The 27,594-nt window shown below is 33.1% G+C and overlaps 2 protein-coding genes across 3 annotated transcripts; one reads left to right on the top strand and one right to left on the bottom strand.

Moving 5' to 3' along the window:
- Positions 1-355: 355 nt before the first annotated feature.
- Positions 356-22,502, bottom strand: MrgBP (MRG/MORF4L binding protein). 2 transcript variants are annotated; one of them, XR_011950045.1, is made up of 4 exons: positions 22,334-22,502; positions 16,456-16,721; positions 4,806-14,952; positions 356-4,685 (listed from the first exon to the last, which is right to left on the bottom strand). XR_011950045.1 is itself a non-coding variant. In XM_072522537.1 (3 exons), exons 1-3 carry the CDS (start codon positions 22,434-22,436, stop codon positions 14,620-14,622), a joined length of 702 nt encoding a protein of 233 aa, XP_072378638.1. In that variant the 5' UTR covers positions 22,437-22,502; the 3' UTR covers positions 356-14,619. The 2 variants fall into 2 exon arrangements, 1 of the variants encoding a protein (XP_072378638.1); XM_072522537.1 differs by having other exon boundaries at positions 356-14,952.
- A 1,436-nt stretch (positions 22,503-23,938) lies between these two features.
- Positions 23,939-25,107, top strand: Mat1 (CDK-activating kinase assembly factor). Its single transcript, XM_072521289.1, has one exon. It carries the CDS (start codon positions 24,114-24,116, stop codon positions 25,059-25,061), a length of 948 nt encoding a protein of 315 aa, XP_072377390.1. The 5' UTR covers positions 23,939-24,113; the 3' UTR covers positions 25,062-25,107.
- Positions 25,108-27,594: the final 2,487 nt, after the last annotated feature.

Raw genomic sequence — 27,594 nt, 5'->3', positions numbered from 1 at the left:
ATATAGTTTCGTTCAATGTTCGTTCCTCAACTAGTTTTTCTGCAGTGTAGTATTTCTTCTTCTTGGTTTTGTTCTTTTCTAGGTTTAGGAGCTCTTGAAAATTTTCTCTTTAATATTCTATCGGTGCTTATGTAAAATATTTTAATTTTTTTGGAATATATTTTGATCTGCTCTAATACCGATTTAATCGTTTTATTGTGGTTCTGTTCGTTAACATGCATATACCGAGATAAGTTTGCATATCCAAAAAAATAAACTCTTTTTATTTTCAAGTGAGTGATGTGCTGATACTATATTTTTTTATGTGGGGATAAAGGTTAAGGTAAAGATAAAATATATCAATAAAATATCAGGGATTAATATAGATATATATTTGTTTGATATGAAAACAAAACATCGAAATTAAGAAACAAATCGATGAGGCACTTGCGCTTGTAATACTGAACGAACTTACATTTGTTTTGCTGTTTATTAAGGCATATAAGTTATTCTGATTGTACCTCACATTGTTTCCAAGCGTTTTATTTCTAAAAATTAACAAAAACTAAAAAGAGTTTTGAACACATTTCTTATAAACTACATACATATTAACGTATTGGACAATAACATAAATTATACAAAGAAAATAAGCAAGATATGTTAGCTATAAAAAACATTTATGTGCCCAATTTATCTTATAACCTTAACAATTTTTGGTATCAAAATAATAATTTTAAAAAAGTTTGTACATGCGACCTTAGATGGCGTAGTTTAACATGGTCTACTTTAATCCAATTACAAATAAAGGGAATTAGCTGCAAATTTTTACCGTAAAGTAGGAAAAGAGTTAAGTAAATATAAGAAGGAAGGGTGAAAGGGTTCCATATGATTGTAACAATTGATGTAATACTATTTAGTGAACATAACAAATCACAAACTATACTTTTACTTCAATTATCAGAGCGAGCAGGGTGGCTAACCTGAACCAGATGCTGTTTTATTGTTATAATGAACGTATACTATTTCGATATTTACTAGAAATTTTAGTTTATTAATTACCAGTTTAGTGTCAAAAAAAATCCTCAAAGGAATTGAATAGTAGAGCCAAAAGTTGCCATGTCTGGGGATTTTCCCCAAATACAACTCCTATTTTTAAAATACGTAGCAACTGTCACTCAACAACAATTAAAAAATACAATTTTCTTGGTACATCCTGTTTGTTCATTTATCGTGAGGAAACTATTTGAACGTCCTGATCACGCGCAGTATAAAGAAATGCGCAATCAAATCACTATGGAGAAGATACCAAAATATGGAAAGACCCCATGTTAAAAACCCTAAAAATGAGATTGGTTAACTGCTTAATCTTTCCAATACTGACATACGAATGCGAATCTTGGACACTGGTAATCAGAAAGGAGAAATATAGACGCCACTGAAATGTTCTATTGGAGAAGAATGTTGCGAGTTACGTGGACCTACCATAGAACAAATGATTCTATTCTAAGAGAACTAAAAATCAGTAAGATACTCCGGCAAAATCTAACTGCAACAATTAAAATATTCTGGACCTCTCATGAGGTCAGAAAACAATATGGAGAGACTCAGCATTCAAAGGAAGATAAAAGGCTGAAGATCTCTAATGAGATGACCAGAGATAGAAGTCTATGAAGACGGACCAGGCACGATATCACGACGACCACTACACTCAATCCAGGGAGCCAAGACTAAAGAGAGAGAGAGAGAGAAAGAGAGAGAGAAACTCACATTTCTTTAATGCACATGATGAAATTCTAGAACTGCTCTTGGACATCACCTATCTATTAACAGCTGAGTTAGGGATTTCTAGGAGGATTTGAAGCTGTCTTCTAGGAAGATTCTAAAATTTCATCTTTGGGTGGATGGCAACTCTAAAGGAGAAACGTATGTTATTAGTAACTAAGGTATATGCTTACTGCGTGCTTAGCTCTGTATGCTGCAACTGACTAATAACAAAATGGTCTGACAGAGCCATACAACGCGTTGAGCTGGAATTGCTTTCTTCCGAATTTAAACCTGACACGATACTTTAATGTGCTGAGCTGGACTATTCGTCCCTTACGTATGACTAATCTATCGCGTAGTAAACTGGATTAGTGTTATCCCGTCCTATCCAAAACATTTACAGCGGGCTGAGCATAGTGTTGTTCTTCTCCGGACATTCCGATAGAGGTAAACCCTATATTCCTATGTACTGTAAATCGAATATTCATTTGTGGAGTCTAAGAAATAAAAACTATTTGAACAACAACATTTGTTCAACAACGACAACTGTTGAACTTCATTTCGAGACCTTCCGAATAGTAATAGAAAATAAAAGTCCGATGCTTAAAGACAGCAGTAAAAAATGGAAAAATAGAATGTCAGAAGACGTTATAACCATATTTAACATCGAAATATATCTTCTATGCTGTATTCAATGTCAATAGTCCAAAACCGTATTTGTTGTGAATTCATAAAATATGAGAGAGAGTCTTTGATATGCTGATACCAGAACTACCTTCGCAGAAAAGTAATACGACCATATCGTGTCATTGATTGAACGTGTATTCCCCTATTTAATGGAGATTAAACACGATTCACTGATGGGTGAAAAACTGTGCACTGATCGGATCACGGTTCACAGGACAGACAACCAAATTCAGCAAATACAGTTTGGGATAACACTCTACAGTGTTCCAGACTGAAGTATTACCAATGAAATGTTTACAAAAATAAACATCTTTATCGAGAGCTAAAAAAATATTAAGATTTCCTTAATAAACTGACACGAGATAAATCATGTTACAAAAATGAGTGCCGAGGTAGGCAACGTCTAAGGGAACGAACTAATATCACTGGCAAAGCAAGCCTCTAGATCTAGACGAATCTTTGAAGAATCTTTCCATAACCATTATGTGGAATCACGAAAGATACCGTTAGACATGTGGCCGAAAAAAATTATTACAACAAATGTAGAGCTCTACAGGGCAAACTCATATGTAGAAGATCATACACACTATCGGTGGGAGAGTTTCGGTCACTCTGATAGATCTTAGCAGACGAGATCTAAAGATGTTCAATAAAATAATTAAATAAAGAAAAAACTTCACAAGCTACCAATAAGAAAGTTGCTGGTTTTATCAAGAGAACAAAACAAACCTTGGTGGAACTTAATCAAAGGAAAAGATTTGTTACAAAGATCTCATGATCAAGTGTTAGAAACAAGTAGTGTCTAGCTTAATGTAAGTAGAAGAAAAAAGACCCAACACAGAAACAAGGCAAAAATAGTTATTAAAAAATAGAATAACCCAATAAATTAACGTGGTTTAATATTACTATCGGAAAATAACTTCTAATATTGTATATTTTGATCATCTTTTATATCTCCGGCATCTACTTCTGGAATGAAATATAGATACCCGTTTATGGAATAAACATAACTACATTTTGAATAATAGAGCAAGTTTTTTAGATGCAATGAACATCAATGAATATAAAATACTATTATTCTATTGAAATTTTTTGTTTTATCATTATTATTGTGATATTTTAGTGAACTGTATGGTCGAGCAAGACATCTAAGGTGGTACATACTATACAAATTTCGTAATTTTTTTCTAATTAAATAAACATCTCAAAAAGCAAAACTGCTATCAAAGATTAAAGGTTAATACAATCCGCCATATTGCAGTGTTGTCATTTTTAGGTTAACTTTAATTTGGTTTTAAAAAGTTGGTCGATTGGTTTTTCAAACAAGTCTTAATAAGAGGGTCATTCGTAAAAAAAGGTTCCCTACGACGCTGAGAAAGACTGCGACGTAGTGGGAGGAATCGTGAAACACTGCTTTAGGCATCAACTCTCCCTCTCTCTCACTCTACCACTAACGCCTCGCTGCATTGCTTAGTGCCGTGCCGGCCTAGCAGCCTTCGAAGACTGAGCTTTCGATCGTTGTTACCGCCAGATGCGAAATTCGAGATGTGATAGGTTTTTTAAATGCAGAATGGATTTCATCTATTGACATTCATCGTCAGTTAATCACAGTTTATAGGGAAAAGTGCATGTTCAGCATGTTGCAAATGGTGTAGAGAATTCAGTGAAGGCAGAACAGAAATCACGATAAATATCGAAGCGCAAGGAATTCAGTTTTAGACAAAATTGTCGAAAAAGTTGAAAGAATATTGCTTGAAGATCAGAGGCTTACCATTAACAACCTTGCTTTGCGTATTCCTGAGACTTCCCACACCACAATTCATGTCCAGTGGTGTGTGGCTTCTCCATGACAACGCTCGACCTCATGTCTCACATCAAACTGAACAACTGCTAAGAGATTTTGGCTGGACTGTTGTGCCCTCCTCCTACATTCCGGACCTAGCTCCAAGTGATTATCACTTATTCCTAAAATTAAAGAAACACTCGGGTGTCTTATGCTTCAGTACCGACGATGAAGTCAAGGAAGAGGTTACTCGATTACTCAATGGACTGGCGGTAGAATTCTATAACATGGAGATAGAAAAGTTGGAGCACTAAGAACAAAAATAAAGCAGTCTATTTTTAAAATTCATGGGAACTTTATTTTACGAATTACCCTCGTAATTTATTGCAATGCAACATTCCAAACAAATTGACAAATTATCTAGATGTCTAGATGACTAGATAGTAGCCCCAAAAATATTCCATTCGTGTTTCTGCTATGGTTGATTTGCATTATTGTGATCTGAATTACCGAAACCATTGGTAACAAAACTTTTTTTGGGGATAAAGAAGATCATATATGATTAAAAGAAGACACCTTGGCAAATGGCAACCTTGGCACCTTGGAAATTCTGTATGAATTTAAACATTAAAACAAGGCTTACATGGAATACTCACATTCTGAAAACTACACAGAAAGCTAGTATGTTCCTGGGTGTATGTAGAATAATGTGCGGTAAGAATTGGGGACTTAACCCCAAAATGACTCTATGGTTATATACAAGGGTTATTAGACCAATGATAACCTATGGCTCGGTGACGTGGTAGGCAAAGACGCAGCAAGTGGGAGCAATAAGGCTGCTGGGTAATACACAAAAGGCTAGCATGCTTGTGTATAACAGGGGCCATAAAACAACTCCTACAGCAGCGTTGGAAGTCCTGCTGAATCTACCACCACTTCATATCTTTATACAGGGCGAAGCCAGGGATACATTTCTCGGTAAGTCTATCTAAGGATGTGACAGTTTTCCAGGCGGAAATAACGGCAATCTATCACTGCGTGGAAGAAATAGAAAGGCAGAAAAGAACGTTTCGTTCAGTTGCCATCTTCACAGATAGTCAGGCAGCGCTTAAGGCACTCAATTCTGTAGAGGTCAATTCTAAGCTAGTATGGGATTGTGTGTGTGCTCCTACATAAACTAGGAGACCATAACAAGGTTAAGGTAGCCTGGGAGTGGTACAAGGAAGTGGATAGCTCACAAATCTCTGGAATGGTGTAGGGATTCACCAGCACAAAGACAGGAAAACAGTCAAAGCCAAAGTAGGCCTTCTAACAGGGCACTGTAAGCTGAATAGGCACTTGAAGCTGATGGGATTATCAGATGATGACCTGTGCAGATTCTGTCACCTCGAAGAAGAAACAGCAGAGCACATTCTATGTCAGTGTGACAGTCTGGCAAATGTGCGGTTCTTTGCATTAGGAGAAGAAAATCCACCGGCAAATAGCTATATGGCAGGTACAGTCTCGAAGCTATGTATTAGACTTTTTAAAAAGGGCCAGGCAGAGAATGTTATCTAGGACTAGAAGACAGAAGACCACAATAGATCTGAGAAGGTCGCAGTGGAATAGGCCAAAAGATTGTTTTCAATATAGGCATATAGGTGCCTCTAGTTTGTTCGCAGGACTGCCTTTATTTGATTTATTCACCTAAGTTGGTGTATCTACAGCACTCGAAACTGCGGCGTACGATCAACTGATTGATGAGGTGCTGATTTCTTTTTACCTTTCATCGCCCTGTCCAGTTTTTTTCCTGAAAAAGACAAAAAAATGCTCCAGCCTCATTTTTTATTCCGAACGGGACACTACAGATCCAGACAGTGACGATGAGGTAGACGCTATCTTGAAAGATACTGACGTTTGTTTCTTTTCCTTTCATTCGTACCAGTAGCAGAGGCAGCTTTGTTTAAATATTATTTAATAAACGGTGAAAGTTACGCTTCTACTTTGTCGATTCAGGATATATTTCTTGATTGCTGGAAGAGAAGAACCACATTAAGATATTTTACAGGCTTATTGACTATTCCAGATATTGGTGAATAGGACGGTTTTGTCCATACATTCTTTTCCGTCTTCGCTTTCTTCGATGATGTTTGTAGCGTTCCAGATGTCGACATAGCCGAAGCAGCTGATGATTGGTTTTCTCTGCTATCTTAATATGTCGTTGCAAGGATTCACTGAGAAAATATTAAAGATAAGCTGGCTAAAATGGGGAAAATTGGAATAAATTTTACGTCTGGCACTGAACCCATCATCCTCCTATTAAAATTTGATTTGATACTTTGTAGAAGATAAAAAATTCTTCCTAACAGTCGAAAATTTAAACAAACGTTTAATTAAAATGAATAGTAAGTTAAAACATAGTCAAGACCTTAGAGTATAGTTGATTTTGATTAAAATATGAATTTAACCTTATCTTTGATAAAATTTTACTTAAAACAATCTTTTATTTTTTATGAAATAGTTTTCAACCATTTTATATTACAATTCTAGATTAATTTGTAATGTCTGACCAAAAATGGTACATAGAAGAGAGTTTTTTGATTTATAAAAGAAAATTTGTATCAGTTATCGGAGGCCCACATATTTTAGCTATGTCTTACAATAAGTTGTTGAACTGCCATGTATTGTTTGATGTTTTTAACTTGCGATTTGCTTATAAATATAATTTTAATAACTGCAGATGAAAATTAATTACTTAAGTGGCCAAAAACTTTACTCCCAAACCAAAATTCTAAAGTGTAATTCTAATTTCAGTAGGATTGGATTAAATAATAGACAAGAGGACTTCCAAATTGGAATTCGTTGTCAAAATTTATTTTGATAATTTAATTTAATAGAAAGAACGATGGTAATAGAAAATACTATCGTACGTTCCGAGGAGAGAGGCTTATGGAGAAGAAATTAAAGATATATAAAGACAGGGGCATTAAAGTCACGCATTTTAAAGGCGTACCTAAAAATAATACATAAGCGAATTTATATTTTAACAAATATAAAGAGAGCACAGGAGAAACTCAATTTGGTTTCGAAAATGCCTTGGGAACAAGAGAGGCATTTTTTGCATGAAGTTGTTAGTGCCCAAATGACAGGAAAAAAGAAAATATGTTTCATTTGCTTAATTGAAAAGATCTTTGACAGCGCCAGACATGAACTATTCATTCTGAAGTTAAACCAAACTGGGCTCGATGACGAAGCCATTAGAATGATTCAACAACTATATCGGAATTAAAAACGGAACTCCAACGGCCTATATACAGAAGAAATGGAAATAAGGAAAGGCGTAAGACAGGGTTGTACTCTCTCCCTACTACTGTTCAACATTTATGTAAAAAAGATATATCAGCTTGCACAACAGAACGAAAAAGCCATCAAAATTAATGGTCTTCGTATTAATAACCTAAGATATGCTGACCATACGACTATAATAGCGAACAATGTAGAGGAGCTGCAAGATTTAGTGAATATCATCAGAGTATGGGCTTAACGCCAACATAACAAAAACCAAATATATGATAATCAGCAGACAACATCAAATTTAAATACATTGGAGCTACTTTAAACAGTAAGTGTGAGTGTGACCTGGAAGTGAAGATGAAGGTGAAGAAGTAGAAATGGCTAGAAACTCCTTCGTTAAATCTGATAAATACTTACTTCGCCGTGAAGTTCCTTTAACTCTTAGAATCCGGGTTTTAAAATGCGACAGTTGACCTATTCTGATGTATGGAAGTGAGACCTGGTCACTTAAAGTCAGACCTCTGAAGCGTTTGGAGGCTTTAGAAATGTGGTGTCTGAGAAAGTTGGACACTCATAGTTGTAGATTCGACAACCAGCATGAACGTCTATACGCTGCATAGTGTACGGCACCTAAAGAAGAATAAAGAGAAGTGGACAGAAACTCGGGAGCCTGTCTTGTAGAATATGATATATCCCAAGACCATTTGCCTTACAACAGGTGCAGCTGTGGGAGATTATTGTAACATGATGCAACAATTACCTTCATTTTCATACTTTTTTCATACTTTTCATACCTACGACTCTCTTTCATACTTTAACCTACCCAAAGCACTCGCACTAGTTTTTTTATTTATAAATATAGGTCGCGACATATTATAGTGCACGTATAGTTTCCGGCACGTAGCGTTTCCACTCCAGCAATCGGACTGCGCGTTCACATTTTCATACATAGAACGTTTCAGTTTGGTTCGGTGAAGATATGATCTCGCTTTTCTCGACAAAAATGATGTGCAATTGCTCTTCTACTTAACGATGAAGAATGAAAAACTGTGTTAAAAACAAGGTTTGAAGTACATCCAATGCTAAGAGAAAGGAAGAAGGAATACTGGACTTTATACAGAGAATTAATTGATGACGATGAAAAATATTATGGATATTTTAGAATGGACAGGATTCAGTTTAAATATGTTTTAAATTTAATTACACCTTCAGTTAAAAAACAAAATACTACATTTAACGAAGCCGTACATATCAATCCAAAAAGTATTTTTAAAAAGAAGAGGTATCACTTCCGTACAAAAGTCCTAATTGTTTATCACTTCCGTGATTATTTGTCACAAAGCAATAAAAACACATGCATAAATGACAAAATAGCCTCGAAAATTATTTTTTTTAAATACTCTGTATCAAAATCAAACAAATACCTAAATAAACAACGAGGGGAAATCGACGGACATCTAATTCACATTATCTTTACCATCCGGTTACGACTCGTTACGTAGCCGTCGGCATCAGTAAAATATTGTTTTCGAATATACTGAACGGAAACCTTAAGTGTCTGAAACGCTACGTTCCGGACAGTGTGAGTTGTTCATATTTAAAACCATTTAAATTATATTTTTCGGAAACTAAACGCTATGTGCTGGAAACGCAACGTGCATGATAATATGCCACAACCTTATTTGTAAATTTGCTTCACGATCATGAAAGCGCAGGACAGTATGGAAAAAGACGCAGTGGGAAACAATTTGTAAGATCTTTCTATAATCAAAATTTTTGTACGGGAGAAAACCACTAGACCTGGTTACTTCCTGTTTTTTTTTTATATTGGACAACTTCCAAAAATAATATCAGAAAAAAAAAGCTTTTGGTGTATCTTCTAAAACCCATTTTTGTTCAAACATCAGTAATTCGTTATATTTATGTATTCTAAAGGTTTACATCAAAATCAGTCATGTTTTACATATTACATTACACATTGTGTAATTCAATTTCGAGATGAAAGTGGTATATTTATAGAGAGTGATGCAGATCCAATTTTTGTTTTCAAAGTTAATTGCTTTTACACATTTCGCTTACACAAACGCTTAAACAATTTGAAAATATTGTCTTTACTTATTTATATTATTAGTTATCTAGGTTTTAAACCAAACTTAAATGGCAAAAAAAACTTAAAACGTTGGAAAATAAGGGCAGTACAGTCCATCAAGTATACCGAAAAGAATTTGTTTTAAAACATCTAAAAATAGACTTTTTGTTTGTAGAAATCAATCAATAATTTGTATGTTAACGAATTACACACATATCAAATGTACCTATAATTATTTATTAGGTAGTTTTAAAAATACTGTGTCAGGCGAGAAATGGGAAATGTGAAACATGCCAAGTGATTATGTTTTTAATATTTTGAAGATATCAATCTAATTACTTCTCCTTAGGAGTAGCAGTTTTACCGGTTTTGGTGAAATATTGGTTTGGCTTGGCGGTTTTTGGCTTAGGAGCCTTTGGTTTTTTTGTAGGACTGACTATAGTTGATTTCTTCGTCTTGGTTAATGTTTTTTCTTTTGAGATTTTGCCTTCTCGGCATTGGCCGCGCATATGTCAGCGCCGGCAGTTTTGTTCGGTTTGGTTGCGCCTCCAGTTTCCTTTTTTCTCCTGAACTAGGCTTTGCTGATCCAAAGGGCGACGATGTGGTAGATGCTAACTTGAAAAATCCTGCAGCTTCTTTTTTTTTTCATTTGTACCAATAATCCAGTAGCAACGCCAGCATTTTAATATTTATTAATGAACGGTGCAACTTTTTCCACATCTATTTTGTAATTAGTCGCAATATATTTTTTGATAGCTTGAAGAGAATACCTCTCTTCCTAAGATCTTTTTTTTTAAGAAAATTTTAACGTGGATTGTTGCCTTGTTTCCTTTTTCGATGGTGAAGATATTTGTAGAGTTCCAGATGCCAACGTAACCGAATCTGCTGATAATTGATTTTGGGTACCAATCGGCTGATAATTGGTTTTGGGTACCTGTCAAGTTGCGGAAGATAGCGATTGACGCCAAGTGGAAAATTTCGAAGTGGTAGACAGATTTTTATATTTGGGCTCCCTGATAACCACCAATGGCGATTGATCCTCAGAAATCAAGCGTAGACTAGCAATGGTACGAACCGCAACAGCTAAATTGATTTATGGTAAGGCCGAACAATAATAAGGAATACTAATCTCAGGTTGATGTATGCCCTTATTTTTCTCATTGCTACATATTGCAGCTGAAACATGGACTCTCAAAAAAATCGATAGGAGTAAGATCGAAACCTTCGAAATGTGGGTCTATAGAAGAATTCTACGCATGTCCTGGACAGAACATAGAACCAACCTGCCGATTCATATAAAAGACAGGCTATTAAAAAAAGTAAACCGAGTATACCTAATTTATTGCGGCCAGATACCTAGATAACGGTGACCATGGAACTACAGTAGTAGAAGGAACGGTAGATGGAAAGACCAAATGAAGACTCTGGTGGGAAAATCCCTACATGAATCCATCCATATTTCACAGGATCGCAGCCAATAATATTTAAAGTGTCACTAAGCCCTGAGAAAGGCTCATGGAATGAGGAGGAGGAGCGATTCACTGACTGAGGAGTGAAAACTAACACATTCTGCTAAATATGGGAACAAATACAAGAAAAGGTAATACATCAAATTATCTAGAAATTCTATAATAAGAAGTAAATACGGTTTATATTGTGCTTTGCGTCGACGTTTACAATGCATCAGAGATGAGTGAGATGATACAGTGAGAAATTAGCCATTTCATCAATAAAAAAAAGATATAGAAACACTGTCTCGTAATACAGTAATACCAAAAGTTGATTCCAAGGCAAATATTTCAACTTCACATGTGCTGGTACAATGAAAGATGTTTTATAATAAATGCTAATTACGTATGTTCCAAATAAAATAATGTTAAAAAACTATTGTAATATGAACTGCATTTTTACTTATTTCCTATTATGGTTATAATTTTTCTTAGCATTATTACCAAACAACTGAATATATTTGACTTTCTATCATGTACTCGTCTGTTGTCCAGTTACGATAATTATTTTACGTTCAGCCGTTAAAGTAATTTAGCCAAAATGTCTCAGTATACTACAATAAAACCTATGTTGGAAATGAAAATTACCATTACTTTAGGGAAGATCTAGTTCATGTATGGATGAATGGATATATACACAGTCCCTGTTCAAATTTTATTAGACTCACCCTAGAAATTTCAGTTTTTTGAATTTCAAGCGCCTTAACAGTGTCTTCAAGCGCCTTAACAGTGATTCAGAGCTGCTGAATGGGTTGCATAACCATTAGTGACTAATCATGCTACATAATTAAGTTAAAATGCTGGGGCCTTTTTTGATTGAATTTTCAAAACTTGGCAGGTGGCAATAGAATGTACTAAAATTGTGCGGTAACTGGACTTTTCCCAACTTTATTTTTTTACGTAAACTAGTGATTGGTCTTTAACTTTTACAAAATTAGCCATGGTGAGTATTGATATTATTCTATGTTAGTTTTGAATTTGGTTAATTTCTGATCATAAAACAAGACGGTTACTCTCTGATTGGAATTTTTTCAGATATGTAAATTTAAAGATCTTTCTGTTGAGCAAATCTCTTCTGTTACTGCTCTAGAAAATACCACATATAGGCAAAGAAAAATAGCACGAAAATGTGTATCTCAATCATTAGCTTGGGCCAATTTGCATAAAGACCGCACCATTGATGATTGTCAAAAAGTAAGTTAATACAAATCATCTTGTTTTCATACTTTATAATTTTTATTCTCATTTGCAGATTTGCTTTAGGGATGAAGCAACATTTCTAATTATGGATGATAAGGCCCAATTTGTCCTAAGACATCCAGGGATTGAGTTGATTTGATCGACATGCAATTCGAAGCTGATGGACCATTTCGTTTTATCTTTGTATATCAGGATTACCCACAAAATTCGTGCAATTAAGATCTTTAACATCAAAGAAGGCAGATGAAGTAGCTACAGGTTTGGTAGAAATTTTCTGCATTTTTGGAGTAGCTTCCAGTTGGATAATGGCCGTGAGTTCGTTAACATAGTAATAAATGAACTGAAAAATATGTAGCCGGATTTAAAAATTGTTCATGGAAAGCTTCGGCATAGTCAGTCGCAAGGAAGCGTCGAAAGGGCTAATCGTGACATTCAGGATATGCTAGTAACGTGGATGTAAACAAATAATACATTTAAATGGTCTGAAGGCCTTAAATTTATTCAATTAATGAAAAACAGGGCCTTTCATGCAGGAATAAAACAGTCTCCCTACGAAGCAATGTTTGGATCGAAAATAAAAGTTGGTCTATCGGATTCTATCTTTCCAAAGGACTGTATTAATGAAATAGATACAGAAGATCTTTAACATTTATTAGATCAAGTAAATAGTGCAAAAGGTGGCAATAATAATAGAAAAGTTGCTGGAACATATTCATCGGATTCTCATAACAATGATAAGAGAACTAGTACAGGTATATTGTAAAGTTATGGGTAGTAAATAATTATTGTTATTAATTATTCGTTTTTTTTAATGACTTACAGGAACAACTTTTATAGCCAGTTCAAACATACCAAATGAAAATGACAAATTTAGCTCTTCTGTAAACATTATTCCTCCAGTTAACCCAGAAGTCGAAGGAACATTAAATGAATTTAACGAAACGTTAAATGAGAATCTTGTACCAAATAACATCCTATTTTTTAGGGTGTTTATGAGTTTGAATGTTTGAACGGTTGTGTATGATCTCATGCAATATGTTTGTTCATACAGACTGTTGTGCTGAAATTAACGAAAATAATAAAAATGATTTAAGGTGCCTAATATGTTGAAGAAAGAAATCTATTATCTACAATAGATTTCAAGCAAAAGATGGTTTGCTTCAACAAGAAAAAAAAGAAACTAAATTCCAATTTACCGGCTGCAAAAATTGGTGATACTGTTAGATTACTCGTCCTCGATGTTGATAGAGGACGAGCTGATGCAAGAAATATATTAGGCGTTGTTATTACAGTTGAAGATAACGTGTATTACAAAATCGGGATAGAAAAGGGCACATTACCACAGTCTGAACTGATTTCTTATAAAGAAATCAGTTCAGTGTATGTCCGGCTCCCCTTATTGCTACCGAAAAAGTTTCAGTTGTTGAAAAATCTCTTCGTGAGATTGAAGCGACTTCATCTCTATGTGGTGGCCAAGGATACAAAAGATGCTCGTGTAAAACCAAATGTGGTTCAAAAAAGTGCTACTATAAGGCAGCTAATATTTTATGCAACTCTAAGTGTCACGGAAATTTGTCATGTTTGAATACCTAAATAGCAGATATTTTTTATACAATTGGCAACGTTGTATTATTTTCTAACACATTATTCAATATTAACCAAGGAGAATGGTTAAACTCGACATTAACCTGTTAATGTCAATATATCTAAATTTCGTAAGATCATTAACATTACATATTGATTAAAGTCAAGATTAACCGGTTAATGTCCATATTAACCATTTTCGAAGTTTAACTGTAACATATATATTGTAATGAGACACTGTCCCTGCTTTGAAGCAAATGTATCATTCTTACCTTACTTGTTGCTGACAAATAAAATTAAAAGGCTAATGTGTGAGTTAAGCGCATACAATTAATTTTTTTTTTTTCACTAGTATGTTCCTATAATAATAGATAAAACATTATAAGTTAAAGAGTATCTGTCCAATGTCACATCAAAAAGGTTATCTTTTGTGAAATTGACTCAATTTGACTTACGATACTTTGGCAAAAATGTGTCGATATAGTTAATTACTATTCAATATGAATAAAAGCAATGTCCCTTTTTTAAAACACTGTTAGAATTAAATACAGCAAAAAATTTTGAAAGTTAAAATTGGACCTAAATATTGATTTTGATTTCAGAGAGATCAATAACTATGTGTGTTTGCTATGTACCTAGAAGTGTTAAAATTTTTCCGAATATACTTTTCATTCTATACCCTGTCTTCCATTTTGGTTTCAACTAGGTATCTAAGGTAACTTTAATATATTGATAATGATATTCACTGGTCTTTAAATACGCCTGACTCTTTTAGCAGTTGGAGTGACAGTGATAGGGCTAGACTTTCCACTGGAACCAGAATCATCGTTGGGTTTCAAGCTACCCCTGGTGGGTCTTTTGGCAGGTTTAGGTGTGTCTTCAGACTTTGTTTTTCCACTTTTGCTCTCACTATTAGAGGATGTTGAATTTCTACCTTTAACAATTTGTTTTACTACCTTTTCCGATTCCTTTTTTATTTCTTTTTTGGCAATGGGGGTTTTATTATTGTCTTTACCTTCTTTGCTATCTCGCCGTTCTTTTTGATTCTTGATTGGAGTCTTTTCTTCCTTTTTTATTTCTTTTACCTGAAATAAACACAGCAAGATTATCAATACAATTAAAAAAAAAAAAAAAAGATAATATTGAATATTCCTCGATATTATTATGTTTGCTCCTAACGGCATCTCTAACGTATTAATAAAGCATAAGATGTTAGTTCTGACGGACCTGTCAGATTCAGACGAACTATTAAATTAATAATATAAACTAAATAAGATGTTAAAAAATAATAATTGTATTTATATGAAATCATTTTAAAATGAGAAGTGTCATAAAAATTTAAACAGATGATTCAATATTGCTATTAATTGGATGATATTTATGACTTTTAAATTTTGCCAATTGTTACGAATCGAATCTTTTATCGACAGATATTCTTTTAATTTTTTACTTTTCATTTAATGTCAGTATTTTGTTAAATATTCTTCAAGCAGTTTTTAATTTAAACCTGCTTAGAATAAATATATGATGACTAGAAACGAATTGATCGAGAGTAGTGAATCTGTGTGAAGAACTGCTATTTCGTGACGCTACCCGTGACGCCTTCTCGTGACGATAGTTCCGTGACGTTAGCCTCAGCATTTTACTATAGAGAAAAGGTAATACAACGCCAGTATAGAAGCTTCGCTTCAATATAACTTTTTTCAGTATTTTTAATTTAGTAAATTAAATATATCTTTTTAAGTATTTTTGCTTCAGAAAATTTAATAGTTATGTATAATTAAATGACCACAAAAACCACAAAATGTACGCCACATATTGACAATAAATGGTAACGTGATAGAACAAATAGAAAAATATCAGTATGTACTTCTACCTTCTTTATTTTCTTTATATATTTCTGATGATAAAATTGTATAATTTAGTTCAAAAATATTTTGTGCAATGGCCTGTAATATGAACTGTAAACTTTTTAAATGTAACACAGGAAAAACCTATTACCTGAGAGAAACGAAAATAAACTTACATCTAAAACTCATTATAAATTGTGATAAGAACAAAAAATGAGTAATTCTACCGCCAGGGATATCTATTACCTCATAAACGAGTCAGAAAAGGCAATAAAACGTTTGAATATCGAAAATAAACTAAACTGCAACTGTAACACAAAAATATCTACTACTAGGTGACAGAAACGAAAATACATTTGTAGGTACAGCTACATCTAAAACTCAACATAAACTGCGAAAAGAAAAAAAATAGTAATTCTAATTCTTAGAAAAAATAATAACATAAAAAAAATAAAATATACAATAAATTCGTCATGAATGGGTCAAAAACGGCCAAGTCCCGAATTTACCGGGCAAGCCGCTCCATATCAGACACGGGATTACTCAAAAATTAAATATTTTTTGGTCAGCCTGTATAAATAATTATGTTAATTTTTTTGAATATATTGCCTGTGTGAGTCCATTTTTTAATTATGGTAATGTTTATATCACTGAATAGACAACTGAATAACCTTTTAAATGAAGTAGCACACGACCTATAGTCTCATTAAAAAAATATATCAAATATAAAAATTTTACCTGTTTAACTGGAGATTCACTGGAAGTTTTTCCTGACTGCAACTTCTTTTCTTCATCTTTCTTTGTTATCCAGCTACCAAATTCAGATTCTGGCAGATTAAACTCTTTTTCGGAGTTGGGAAAAGGAATAGATTCACATTCATCTAACGCTTCAAGGTTATACATAGTTTCCAAATGGGTCCAAACCCTCTGTGAATCTATGTCTTTGTGTATATTATCCATAAACTTATCACATATAAATGCCATCTGAAAGTACTTATTTATTCCTAAAAAATTTTTACATAAAGATTTTTTGATTGATATTATCGAAAAAGTACAAAAGTTTTATATGTCCCTTAGATTGTCAGGTGAAGGAATGCTGGAGCTAAAGCTTTACTGAAATTTGGGAGTTGGTTAAGGATCTTCTTAATGTTAAGTAATTAAGGGAGAATTAATAACTCAACAACGTCTATATTTATTCTCATTGACAAAATGAAAATCTTTACAATAACAGATTTGTAACAGAGAGTCTAGTGTGTGGAAGGAAATAAAAAGAAAATAAGCAATATGAAATGTTGACCATCTAGTTCGTAGCACTTTTGCAATCTAGATCGCAAATTGCGTTGCGAATATTTTGCTTCAGCTCTTCGATGGTGGCTGGTTGACTAGCGTAGACGATATTCTTTAAATACCCCCAAAGAAAAAAATTTTAAGGTGTAAGGTCAGGAGATCTTGAGGGAAAACCAATATCGCCATGTTGTGAAATCAGTGTGCCTGGAAATATTTCTGTTAGAGCGTTTATTGAAGTGTTCGCTGTGTGTGGCGTAGCATGGTCTTGTTGGAACGATGTATTGCCTGGATTATACCCTGGAAAATTATTCAATTCTGGACGTAGCCAATTCCGCAATATGGCAGTGTATCGTGCACTGTTGACAGTTAGCGTGCGTCCCCTAGCATCTTCAAAAAAGTAGGGTCAGATGATCCCCGAATCAGGTATGCCACATCAAACTAACCGTCACCTTTCTTGAATGCAACTGTTTCTGATGTGAAAAGCTCAAGAAAAACTTCTGAAACATTGAACAGGTAAACAGGAGTGGATTCAGTGGATGACACAAAACATCTTTGAGCAGAAGAAACACATGTGTGAAAAACATGAAAACATGAAACACATATGGGAACTCACAGAGGGATTAATGCAGCAAAAACATTAAGCAAAAATATTAAGTGACATTAAGTAAGACTACCACGAATTAACATCTAAAAGAGGCAAGCACCACTGATTCTACTTTCAGAAATGCCAAGGACCATCTACCAAGCGAAACGAAGGAGGGTCCTGACACAAAGGTAGATTTCAGAAAAATTAATATTGAACAATCATTACTAAAATTGGACAACAAAACACTGGACAGGGTGGAACACTTAAGATATCTGGTCACAAAAATACTGAATCTAAGCATGCAAAATATTCATTAACTGGCATTATGTATTATGCAATAGAAATCTCTTGCTGAACACATATATAAGAGTATTAAGGTGGATGTGAAATTACCATCGAGCAAAAAGACAAAAGAGGGAATGTAAAGGTAGTGGGGGCAAAAATATTGTTAGACAGGAAGTGCCATCTTGAGAGGCCACATTAAACAAGGAAAGAGAGGCTCTTTCCTTGTTTAAGAAATCAAATTTAGTTGGGTTATGTTATTGCTGATGTTATTGTTTGTCCCAACTGTCACATGAAAGATTATTTGTATTTGTATTGAAGTTTATTAACAATTGTTTCACATTTTAGACTATTATCGTTATTATTTAATTAAAACTTTATTGTGTTCTAATGTTAAAATAAGTATTTTAAGTGTATTATCTATTAATATTATGTAATATAACAAATAAATAGATAAATTAAAACCCCTACACCACTGTATGATTATTGTGAAGTGTCATGAAATTTAAATTTGGCGCATTCGCATTTCCGGATATGTCCGCCATCAGAGGCCACTTTTTTGGTCTCCTTTTCATAATGATTAGATTCCCTCTTTTGTCACAGAAAGAGTCACTGTGAGAATAAAAGTTAATGGCATCCAAAAATCAGCCATCCAATATGGAGATGACACATTACTCATTGTAGACTCAGATGTCTGTTTACAAAAGATATTAAACAAGAGTTAAACTAGATATGTCACAAGTTTGAAAAGAAGATAAGCAAAGAAATAAGACTAGTAAAGATTAGTAATTAAAAATTGATAAAATATTCTATTGCCTCGACCAATAAAAGGAACAATGGTAGAGCAGATCACTAATTACAAGAACATGGGCTGTTGGATTAACAACAAGCTCAATACTCAACATGAAATAAAAATCAGAATTTCTCAAGTTATGGATAGTTTTTTATTACACTAAATGGTTTCTTTCCTATTCACATCTCAATCTGCAACTAAGACTAAAACTTGTAAGATGTAATATACAGTTTATGGGGTCAAAATGTGGCTGTTTAAAACTGTGAGTTGAAATAAACTAGAAGCCTTTGATGTGAATATCATTGAATTTAAAAAAAAAACCTTGGACATCAAGAATATTGATAGAAAAAGTTTTACAACAAATAAATACATTGATAAGAGATCTCTTACCAACTCTTATCAATGATAAAAACAAAAAAAGAAATTACCTAGGACATCTGTTCACATGAAAAAATTGCAGTTCCTAATTAATTAATAAGGGTAAAATAGAAAAAGATGTGCCATTGGAAGAAAAAAGCTGTCGTGAATGAGAAAAATTGGACAAACGACAAGACTAAGCTTCAAATAACATATGACAGACAGAGAACAGGAAAAAATTGTAATAGTAATTGCTAATATCCATTAATGGATACTGCACTTTAAAAAACAATGTAATTTCCAATTCAAATATTACACTAAAAGGAGGACATTGTTAAGTTTCATTCAATAATAAACTGGAGACCTTTTAGGCTGGTGGCTTTTGTCAAAAAAGGCTCATTTCATACCCACAAAGCTGAAACTTGTTTTATTGATAGATTATGAGCCAATATGCTATGTTTAGAAGTTAACTGAAAATTTTCCATGGCAGTCTATTTATTTATAATGACTTTTGCAATATAAAAACTACTTGACTTGAGCTTTGGGCTCTTATTTTTTGTTTTTTTTAAATTATATGTCCAATCTATTGAAAAATGGCCTTGAAATATGCTAAAAATAGGTTTCTTCAGCATTTTTTAATTGTTTATTCTCATTTTACTATTAAAGTAGACATTTTACAAAAAAATCATAAGAATAACTTGATCTTAAAATAACACAAATTATTAAAAAAAAAGGTTTGGTTGATTTCAAAGCCAAAATAGCAATTTTTTATAATTTGTTTAAAATTTGTTATAAATAAATAGCTGGCCATTAAAAATTTTCGGTAAACTTTTAAACATAGCATATTTGCATCATAATGCATTGATTGGGTATGAAATCGATCTTTTTTGACAAAAGCCACCTGTCTATTTGCTTATAAATAATTGTAGGCCTAAAGGACATTTTTTGAGAATTTTTGGAGAAAAGGACAAAATTGGTCCATTGTAAGCAGAGATAATATGTTTTAAAAGCATAACTAATTTGAATTCTAAAGCCAGCTTTCCAGCCACCATGCTAGGTTAATTCCACTACTGGTTTTGATTAATTTTATATATTTTGAAAGATTTTTGTAAAGGTTTTCTCCATAATTTCATTGATGTAATACATATGTGGAAGATATACTTGTAATTACAAAAACTTTGGCTCAAAATTGTCACTCTAGAAAGTAGTATTAAATGCTCACAGGTAATGGTCAACTTTGATTCTATAGAACCAATTGATCTAATATCGAAGAACTTTCATTCTGTAAATTTTAAAATGAATATGTAAAATATTGCTGTTATATTCAATTTGTCCATAAGATTAAAACATTTTTTAAACAATTAAACAATTTTATAGGCCATCCAAAGTATCAGATCTTTAGACTTTTTTTTTTAATTTATGTAAAATACAATTAAAAGTGAGAGTAAAAGAAAAGTCTTTATGAAAGAGGCATTACAGTTTGTAATTTATAATAAATATTGATACTTTTCTTTGAAAAAACATTAAAAGTAGATGCAAAGCTTAATACAGTAGACTCCCTCTATAACGAGAACTGAAATGGCAGACTAATTACCTCGTTATAAGCGGATCTCGTTATATCCAACAACAATAATACTGTGCATACATATGAATATGTAGTTTTCTAAAACATTAACTTTCTATAGTGAAGCCATTCGGAGCAATATAAGATGCTAATAAATATTGTTTGAATGGCGTTTTTAAAACAAAGTTGTTTACTTTTATTGTCAATGAAATGCATTAAAACAAAAAAGAGTTGTTTACTTTTACTGTCAATGATATATGTTAAAACAAAAAATCTGTATTCTGTAAATATGTATAATGTATAAAGCATATAAAGTTATTTTGTCATTGTTGACTGCTTTAAATTGTCCAGTATTCTATCTATCATATTTTCTAAAGATGTGAAACAGTTTTATGCTTCTTCATTTGCGTTTTGTCCTTGGATAAAGTTTCTGCCCTTTAAACCTTTAAAACACTTTCCACATCTTGTCTATTAGGACCCATATTATTAGGTGTGAATGGTCAACCCAATACAATGACACTTGTGAATCATAAATTTTACATTTCCGACTAAGAATCATAAATTGTATGAAGTTTATTGCAGGTGGCCCGCAGTTAAAAAGGGTATTTATTTATAGCTACAGCCGGGCCAAAACGTAAAAAACACGTTTTTCAATCTTATTTTCTCTCGTTATAAGCAAATTTACCTCGCTATAAAGGGTTAAAGTTCAATAGAAATTTCACGGGACATCTAATGTACCTCGTTATAAGCCAAACCTCGTAATAACCGTGTTTGTTATAAAGGGAGTATACTGTATTTATAAATAATATTAATTTTTTGGATCTTATAAAAGTATTGATATTGTTGTGTTTTATTATTAAGTCAGTATATAATTGAATTGGATAGTGTTTCTAGTTGTTCCGCTTTATCTTTTATTATGATATGTCTGATTTTATTTAATTTCCCATGTATATAAAATGTCTACAAGTTCTGTTGTGTTCCTCAGTTATATTTATAGAGTGTCAACTTGTATAAAAGTTTTCTTTTAATACCACAAGCACAGTTTCAGAAAAGTAGGCAGACTGCTTTTCTGGGCTCTATGATACACAACAAAAGTAATAGAGCTACAACTATAGTTCAAACTCTAATTATTAATCCCTGGTTTTACCCAAGGTACTCACTTTATTCAGGATGAGTAGACCTGAGGAATTTTTTGAAACTATCTTGATATTTTCGTCATAGAGCTAGTGCAGATCTTTTAAATGATATGTCTCACCCTATGTATAAAATATTTAGTTTTATTTGGTATCAAATTCAAGATATAAAAAAAGTTGCAAGCTATATTAATCGTTGACACATCTTTCTCTAATGTGTTTAAATGTCATCTATTTCATTTGCACTGTGGACTCAGTATTATTTATTTTATATTTTGGTAACAGTAGTGTTGCATTCTTTGGCGTATATATGTCTGAAGAAAATTAATCTTACGAAATAGTTGCATTTTAGAGGACAGAAAATTATATTTTCCAATTATTCCATAGACAAGCGGTGAAATTCTAGCGGGAAAGTGTATTATTACTTTACACATAATATGGTTAAGAATGCAGTTGAATATTGTCCGAATTATTAATTATATATTTCTGAAGATTATGTATCTACTTCTTTACTTTCCAGCTAACTAGAAGATCTATTGAACATAATGCTTTATAACAATTGTGTATAAACTGTATTTAAAAGTATGGGCGCAAAAAAAGTTGGTGATACTTACCAACGGGCTTGTGTCCAACCATTGCATCCAATAACTGCCCTTCATGAACAACAGTCCATTCGAATTCATCCATTTGGAAGATTGTATTTATATTTTTTTTCATTAAACAAAATTGTAAACAAATTATAAATATGAAATGGGAAACGATGTGATGTGATGTCAATCGTCAATCACAGTTCACAGTACATAGCCCTCTAGTAAGGTAAGTCCCATACAAAGATTTGGGAGAATTTATAGCGCTAAATGCGGACGGGCCGAAACTAATTTTATTTGGCGGCAAATTTAAAACTTGGGTTCTGAATTTTAGACAAATTAAAAAAATATGCTTTGAGTTTTGAGCGACAAAATTCAAAAAGTATGCTTTTAATGGAAAGTAAGTCAAAAAATATATTCTCTCTATCCAAAAATATAGTATACAGTTACGCATTTTTATACATAAATATATGACATAATAATATCAGACAGAGAGAGTATATACAGTATCATGACTTGACAGTATATATTATGGTACAGGAAAGTTTTTATTTATTATTTTATGACCATATCTGTTTTCCATTACACTAACAAAACGAATTCCTGAAAACAACAAAGTAAAACACAGATATCCTGACACTTGTTTATTTGTATAATTTTCTTTGATAAGGTATTGGCAACAAATATCTTCTTCCCATCGAGCAAAAAGACAAAAGAGGGAATGTAAAGGCAGTGGGGGCAAAAATATTGTTAGACAAGAAGTGCCATCTTGAGAGGCCAAATTAAACAAGGAAAGAGAGTCTTTCCTTGTTTAAGAAATCAAATTTAGTTGGGTTATGTTATTATTTGTCCCAACTGTCACATGAAATCTTATTTATATTGAAGTTTTTTAACAATTGTTTCACATTTTAGACTGTTATCGTTAATATTTAATTAAAATTTTCTCGTCTAAGACACATTCTGAAAACTATTTTATAACTACTGTTAATAAGTGTCGGAAAATTTAAATTTGGCGCATTCGCATTTCCGGATATGTCCGCCATCAGAGGCCACTTTTTTGGTCGCCTTTTCATAACGATTAGATTCCCTCTTTTGTCTTTTTGCTCGATGCTTCTTCCTTTTCCTTCTCACTCTTTAAGCCCTTGTGAGGGTGTGGGTGGGGGACACTACTATTTCTAAAATTTGGGATACAATGTTTTTATAACGCCATTTGCAATTTTCAAAGGCATGGATTACAATGTTTTTGTAACCGCTAATACATTTTTTTTAGTTACATCAACGTCATACTCCTTATCCTTATGCTCCTCCTAACGTCACTAGTAGCGCCGTCGCCATTATGAACGGCTGGGCCCATGCAATTGACTTTCTCCATCTTTCCTATTCCACTTACACTACTATTTGTGGTATATACTGTGATGTCAATGTGTCAATCAGACTTGACAGCTAAAGAAGCTCACCAATCAGCAATCACCTCTGGCCAAACGAAACTTACCGTTATGGATATATTAAATTTGTTTGAACATATACCAAATTTTTATATAATTAACATATATATAACGTATTATATACACCAATTTCATTTTTGTTGTGTAATGAATGAATGAAATAAAACAAAATATAATGTTTGACTGATCTTATGATTTACATCATAGTTGTTGAGCTATAACAGAAAAAGACATGAAATAGGAAGACTGTATTTCAGTTTGACATTGGCAATAATTTACCAGTCAATTTTATTGGTTATGTTATTAAAGCCGAGTAAGTGAAAGGAATAAATATTTAATTTTTTACAAGAAGTAACATTAAAATGGAAGATTTTACATGTCCACGATGCCGAACTTCAAAATTTCAAAACCCTTCAATGAAAATGATGGTGAATGTTTGCGGACACGGATTATGTGAGAGTTGTGTAGATTTGCTTTTTCTTAAAGGATCGGGCTCCTGTCCAGAATGTAAAATCCCACTACGAAGAATAAACTTTAGAGTGCAGTTGTTCGAAGATTCAACAGTGGAAAAGGAAGTAGATATAAGAAAACGGGTCTTAAAGGACTTTAATAAGAAAGAAGAAGACTTTCAAAGTTTGCAAGATTACAATGATTATTTAGAAGAAATTGAAACCATTATCTATAATTTATCAAATGATATTGATATCGTAAATACAAATAAAAAGATAGAACAGTACAAGAGGGATAACAAAGAACAAATTCTAAAAAGCAAAGGGAAGCTAGGTAGAGAGGAGTATGAGTTAGAAGAAATGTTGGAAATAGAAAGGCAAATGGAAGACGAACGTAAAAAAGAGATGCACTTAGAAGAAATAGAAACTAAGAAAAAGAAAATAAGAGAGAAAGAAGCACTTATTGATGAATTGATGTTTTCTAATGCAGATGCTAAAAATATACTTAACACATTTGCTCAGCAAGCTCAACAGGCAAAAGAAGAAGAAGTCAAGAAAGTCCCACAAAAGGTCACACAGTTTTCAACAGGAATTCAATTTGGACGTCAAAATCAAGCCACCTTTTTGCCAGTACCTACAGATGAAGGCCCACTGTATTCATACCAACCCATTACATTCCCTGTAGATGGTCCAGAACCTCCAAGCGAAGTTGATATTGTAGATAAACGTTTCTTAAATCATGTTAGAGCTGAGACTGAACAAGAAAGGGCAGGAGGCTTTAAGTCAAACATTGCTTGTTTAAGAGCACTACAGGATGCCATGATGGGTCTTTTTCATACCAAAAAATCAGTTGTATGTTGACTTAAATATTATTTATTTTCAATAAAGTTTTGATAGTTTTTGTTAATATCTGTTTTTTATTTTGTATGTGTACAAGAGAATTTACTAGGTTGATTTTATTTTTGTTATCAATGATAGGTTTACAAAAGTAATTAATGTTAAAATTTGGTTGAAACCTCTGCACACTCCAACCAGTCTTTGGTTATAAAGGTGTTTTTAACAGCTCCACCTCGTTCATTCTCTCTAAGTGGCCTAGCCACTGCAGCCTATTCATCTTGATGGACCTATCAATACTAGCTTCACTATAAAGGCGGTAAAGTTCAAAATTATAGCACCTTCGCCATAATCCGTTTTCTGGCACGCCTTTATAAATATGTCAGAATTTCACATTCAAAACAGCCTAAACATTCTTCATCCTCCACGTATCTGACTGGCTTGATGAAGAGTTCATAATACCACTATTTTCGTTCTTTTTGTGACTATTAAAATGATGTTAAGTCTCTTTAATCCATATTTGCTATATCCTGATCCTATTTGCTAGATATTTATGGCTGTTCATTTCTGCAGTTACTAATTTTGATATAATTGGACCAGGTCCGCTTTTCTTCTTACTATATTATCGATGTCATTCACATATGCTAGTATTTGTAAACTTCTATCCTCTTGTTATTCCAGATTCTCTAATAGCTTTAGTACAAAATATAATTTGTTGATTTATTTCCTATATTATGTTCGATCAAGGAGGTATATCGTCACCCTAAAGTGCTAACCTGCTAAGTCCACTTTTAATATAAAATAATATTTTTGCATGGTTCGAGAGCTATTTTGCTTTTTTCCATGAGCTGTTAACCAACCAACTCTTAATTATGCCAGAAATAGCATCTATTACCTGATACAAAAACCTGCTATCTGTAAGATACTGGATTCGTAAAGGTAAATACTGCTAAGTCCTCGGCGTCACGCCATTTCATGTCTAGACTCGCTACACCACGGTCTCAAATTTTTGTCGAGAGTACAATCAAGAGATACAGATTCAAGTAGCATCATTGAATACCCAGCAGAGAGTAAGAAAAGAAAAAACACGTTTTCAAGTGCAGGAATCAACTTGGTTTGTACAAAAAAATAAACGATTACGGGAAAAAGGAAAAGATATATAGGCAAGAGAAAAACAGAAGGAAAATGGAATTATGAATAACCAAGGGAACCTCGTGCTATGAAACAGAGATGCAAAAAAGGGACAGCTGCTACAAAATGTCTGTCCTTGACAGAACAGGACAGACGTCAGATATGTGAAGAATTTTGGAAAATGAGCTGGGGGGAAAAAGACATTTATAAACAGTCATGTTATTTCTCTAGCTCCAAAAAAGGCAAGAAATCGAAAAAAATCTAAGGAGACAAAAAGGGGATAAACGCAGCAGGATCAAAGACCAGAATCTTAGAGTGTGTAGAACCATGTTTTTGAATCACTTGGAATCGGAAGATGGACAGTTCATCATTGAAAAAATATTTCTGAAGCTCGCGCTCCAAGTATTTTAAACAAAAACTCTTTAGGACCAGAAAAACTATTTGATATGCGTCGTAAATGCTTAACTGAATTTTTAAAGAAATACCTATTAGCAGAATGGAAATCACAACAATCTCTCTACGAGTTCTATGTTAAAGAGTGGTGCAAATTAAAAAAAAATGAACCTATCAATAGCCACTTTTTCAAATGTCTTTAGAAATGAGAATTTTACCTTGGTCTACCCAAAAAAGGATGAGTGTGAAAAATGCATTTGTTTCAAGAATGGAAGTATTTTGGAAGATAAAAATAAAGCACACATTCAAAGAAAAACAGAAGTCAGAGAAGAAAAGAAAAAGGACAAAAAGATAAGAAAGTATGTGTTTACAGTCGATTTACAAGCAATGTTGGTTTCTCCAAAATCAAACTGCAGTACACTTTATCATAGAACAAAACTACAAGTGCACAACCTATGCTTCTACAATCTAATAAATAGTAATGTATTTCGTTGTCTTTGGAATGAAGCCGAAGGTGGTCTAAATGCCGAAGAATTTGCAAGTATTTGAATATTATTTTTGGAAACCCACATTCTTCCTGAAATTGCTAAGCAAGAGAAGTTCAGATTTACAAAAGTATCCAACTATGGAGGGTAAAGGGCGATGCAAAAGGGCGAACCGATGTTCGTGCTGTTCGATATTCACCCGAAGGACAAAGAAATCCTTCCTCAAAGAAAATCAACACTTATAAAGGCGTAAAATAACCTCGCGAAAGTATGAAGATCTACAAATTATTAAGAAGACTTTGCTCGTTGATTACACACACATGCACACATTTAACGACGATCTTCCCCATGAATAGTGAAAAAACGTTCCATTGTTATTTCCGATTTACAGTAGTAATCTACTTTTTCAATAACTTTGATTTACGACTTGGTTTTCGTTTTGTATTAATAAACTCATTTTATTTTAAAGCAACAAGATCTAGTTTTGTTTTAAAAGATCCTTGAAATCCTGTGAAGTCCATTTTTATTACCGCTTTTAAATGGCGAAAACC

The sequence above is a fragment of the Diabrotica undecimpunctata genome, chromosome 2 (assembly GCF_040954645.1).
Source record: "Diabrotica undecimpunctata isolate CICGRU chromosome 2, icDiaUnde3, whole genome shotgun sequence".
Classification (NCBI taxonomy): Eukaryota; Metazoa; Arthropoda; class Insecta; order Coleoptera; family Chrysomelidae; genus Diabrotica; species Diabrotica undecimpunctata.
This window is presented reverse-complemented; position numbering and strand designations above follow the sequence as displayed.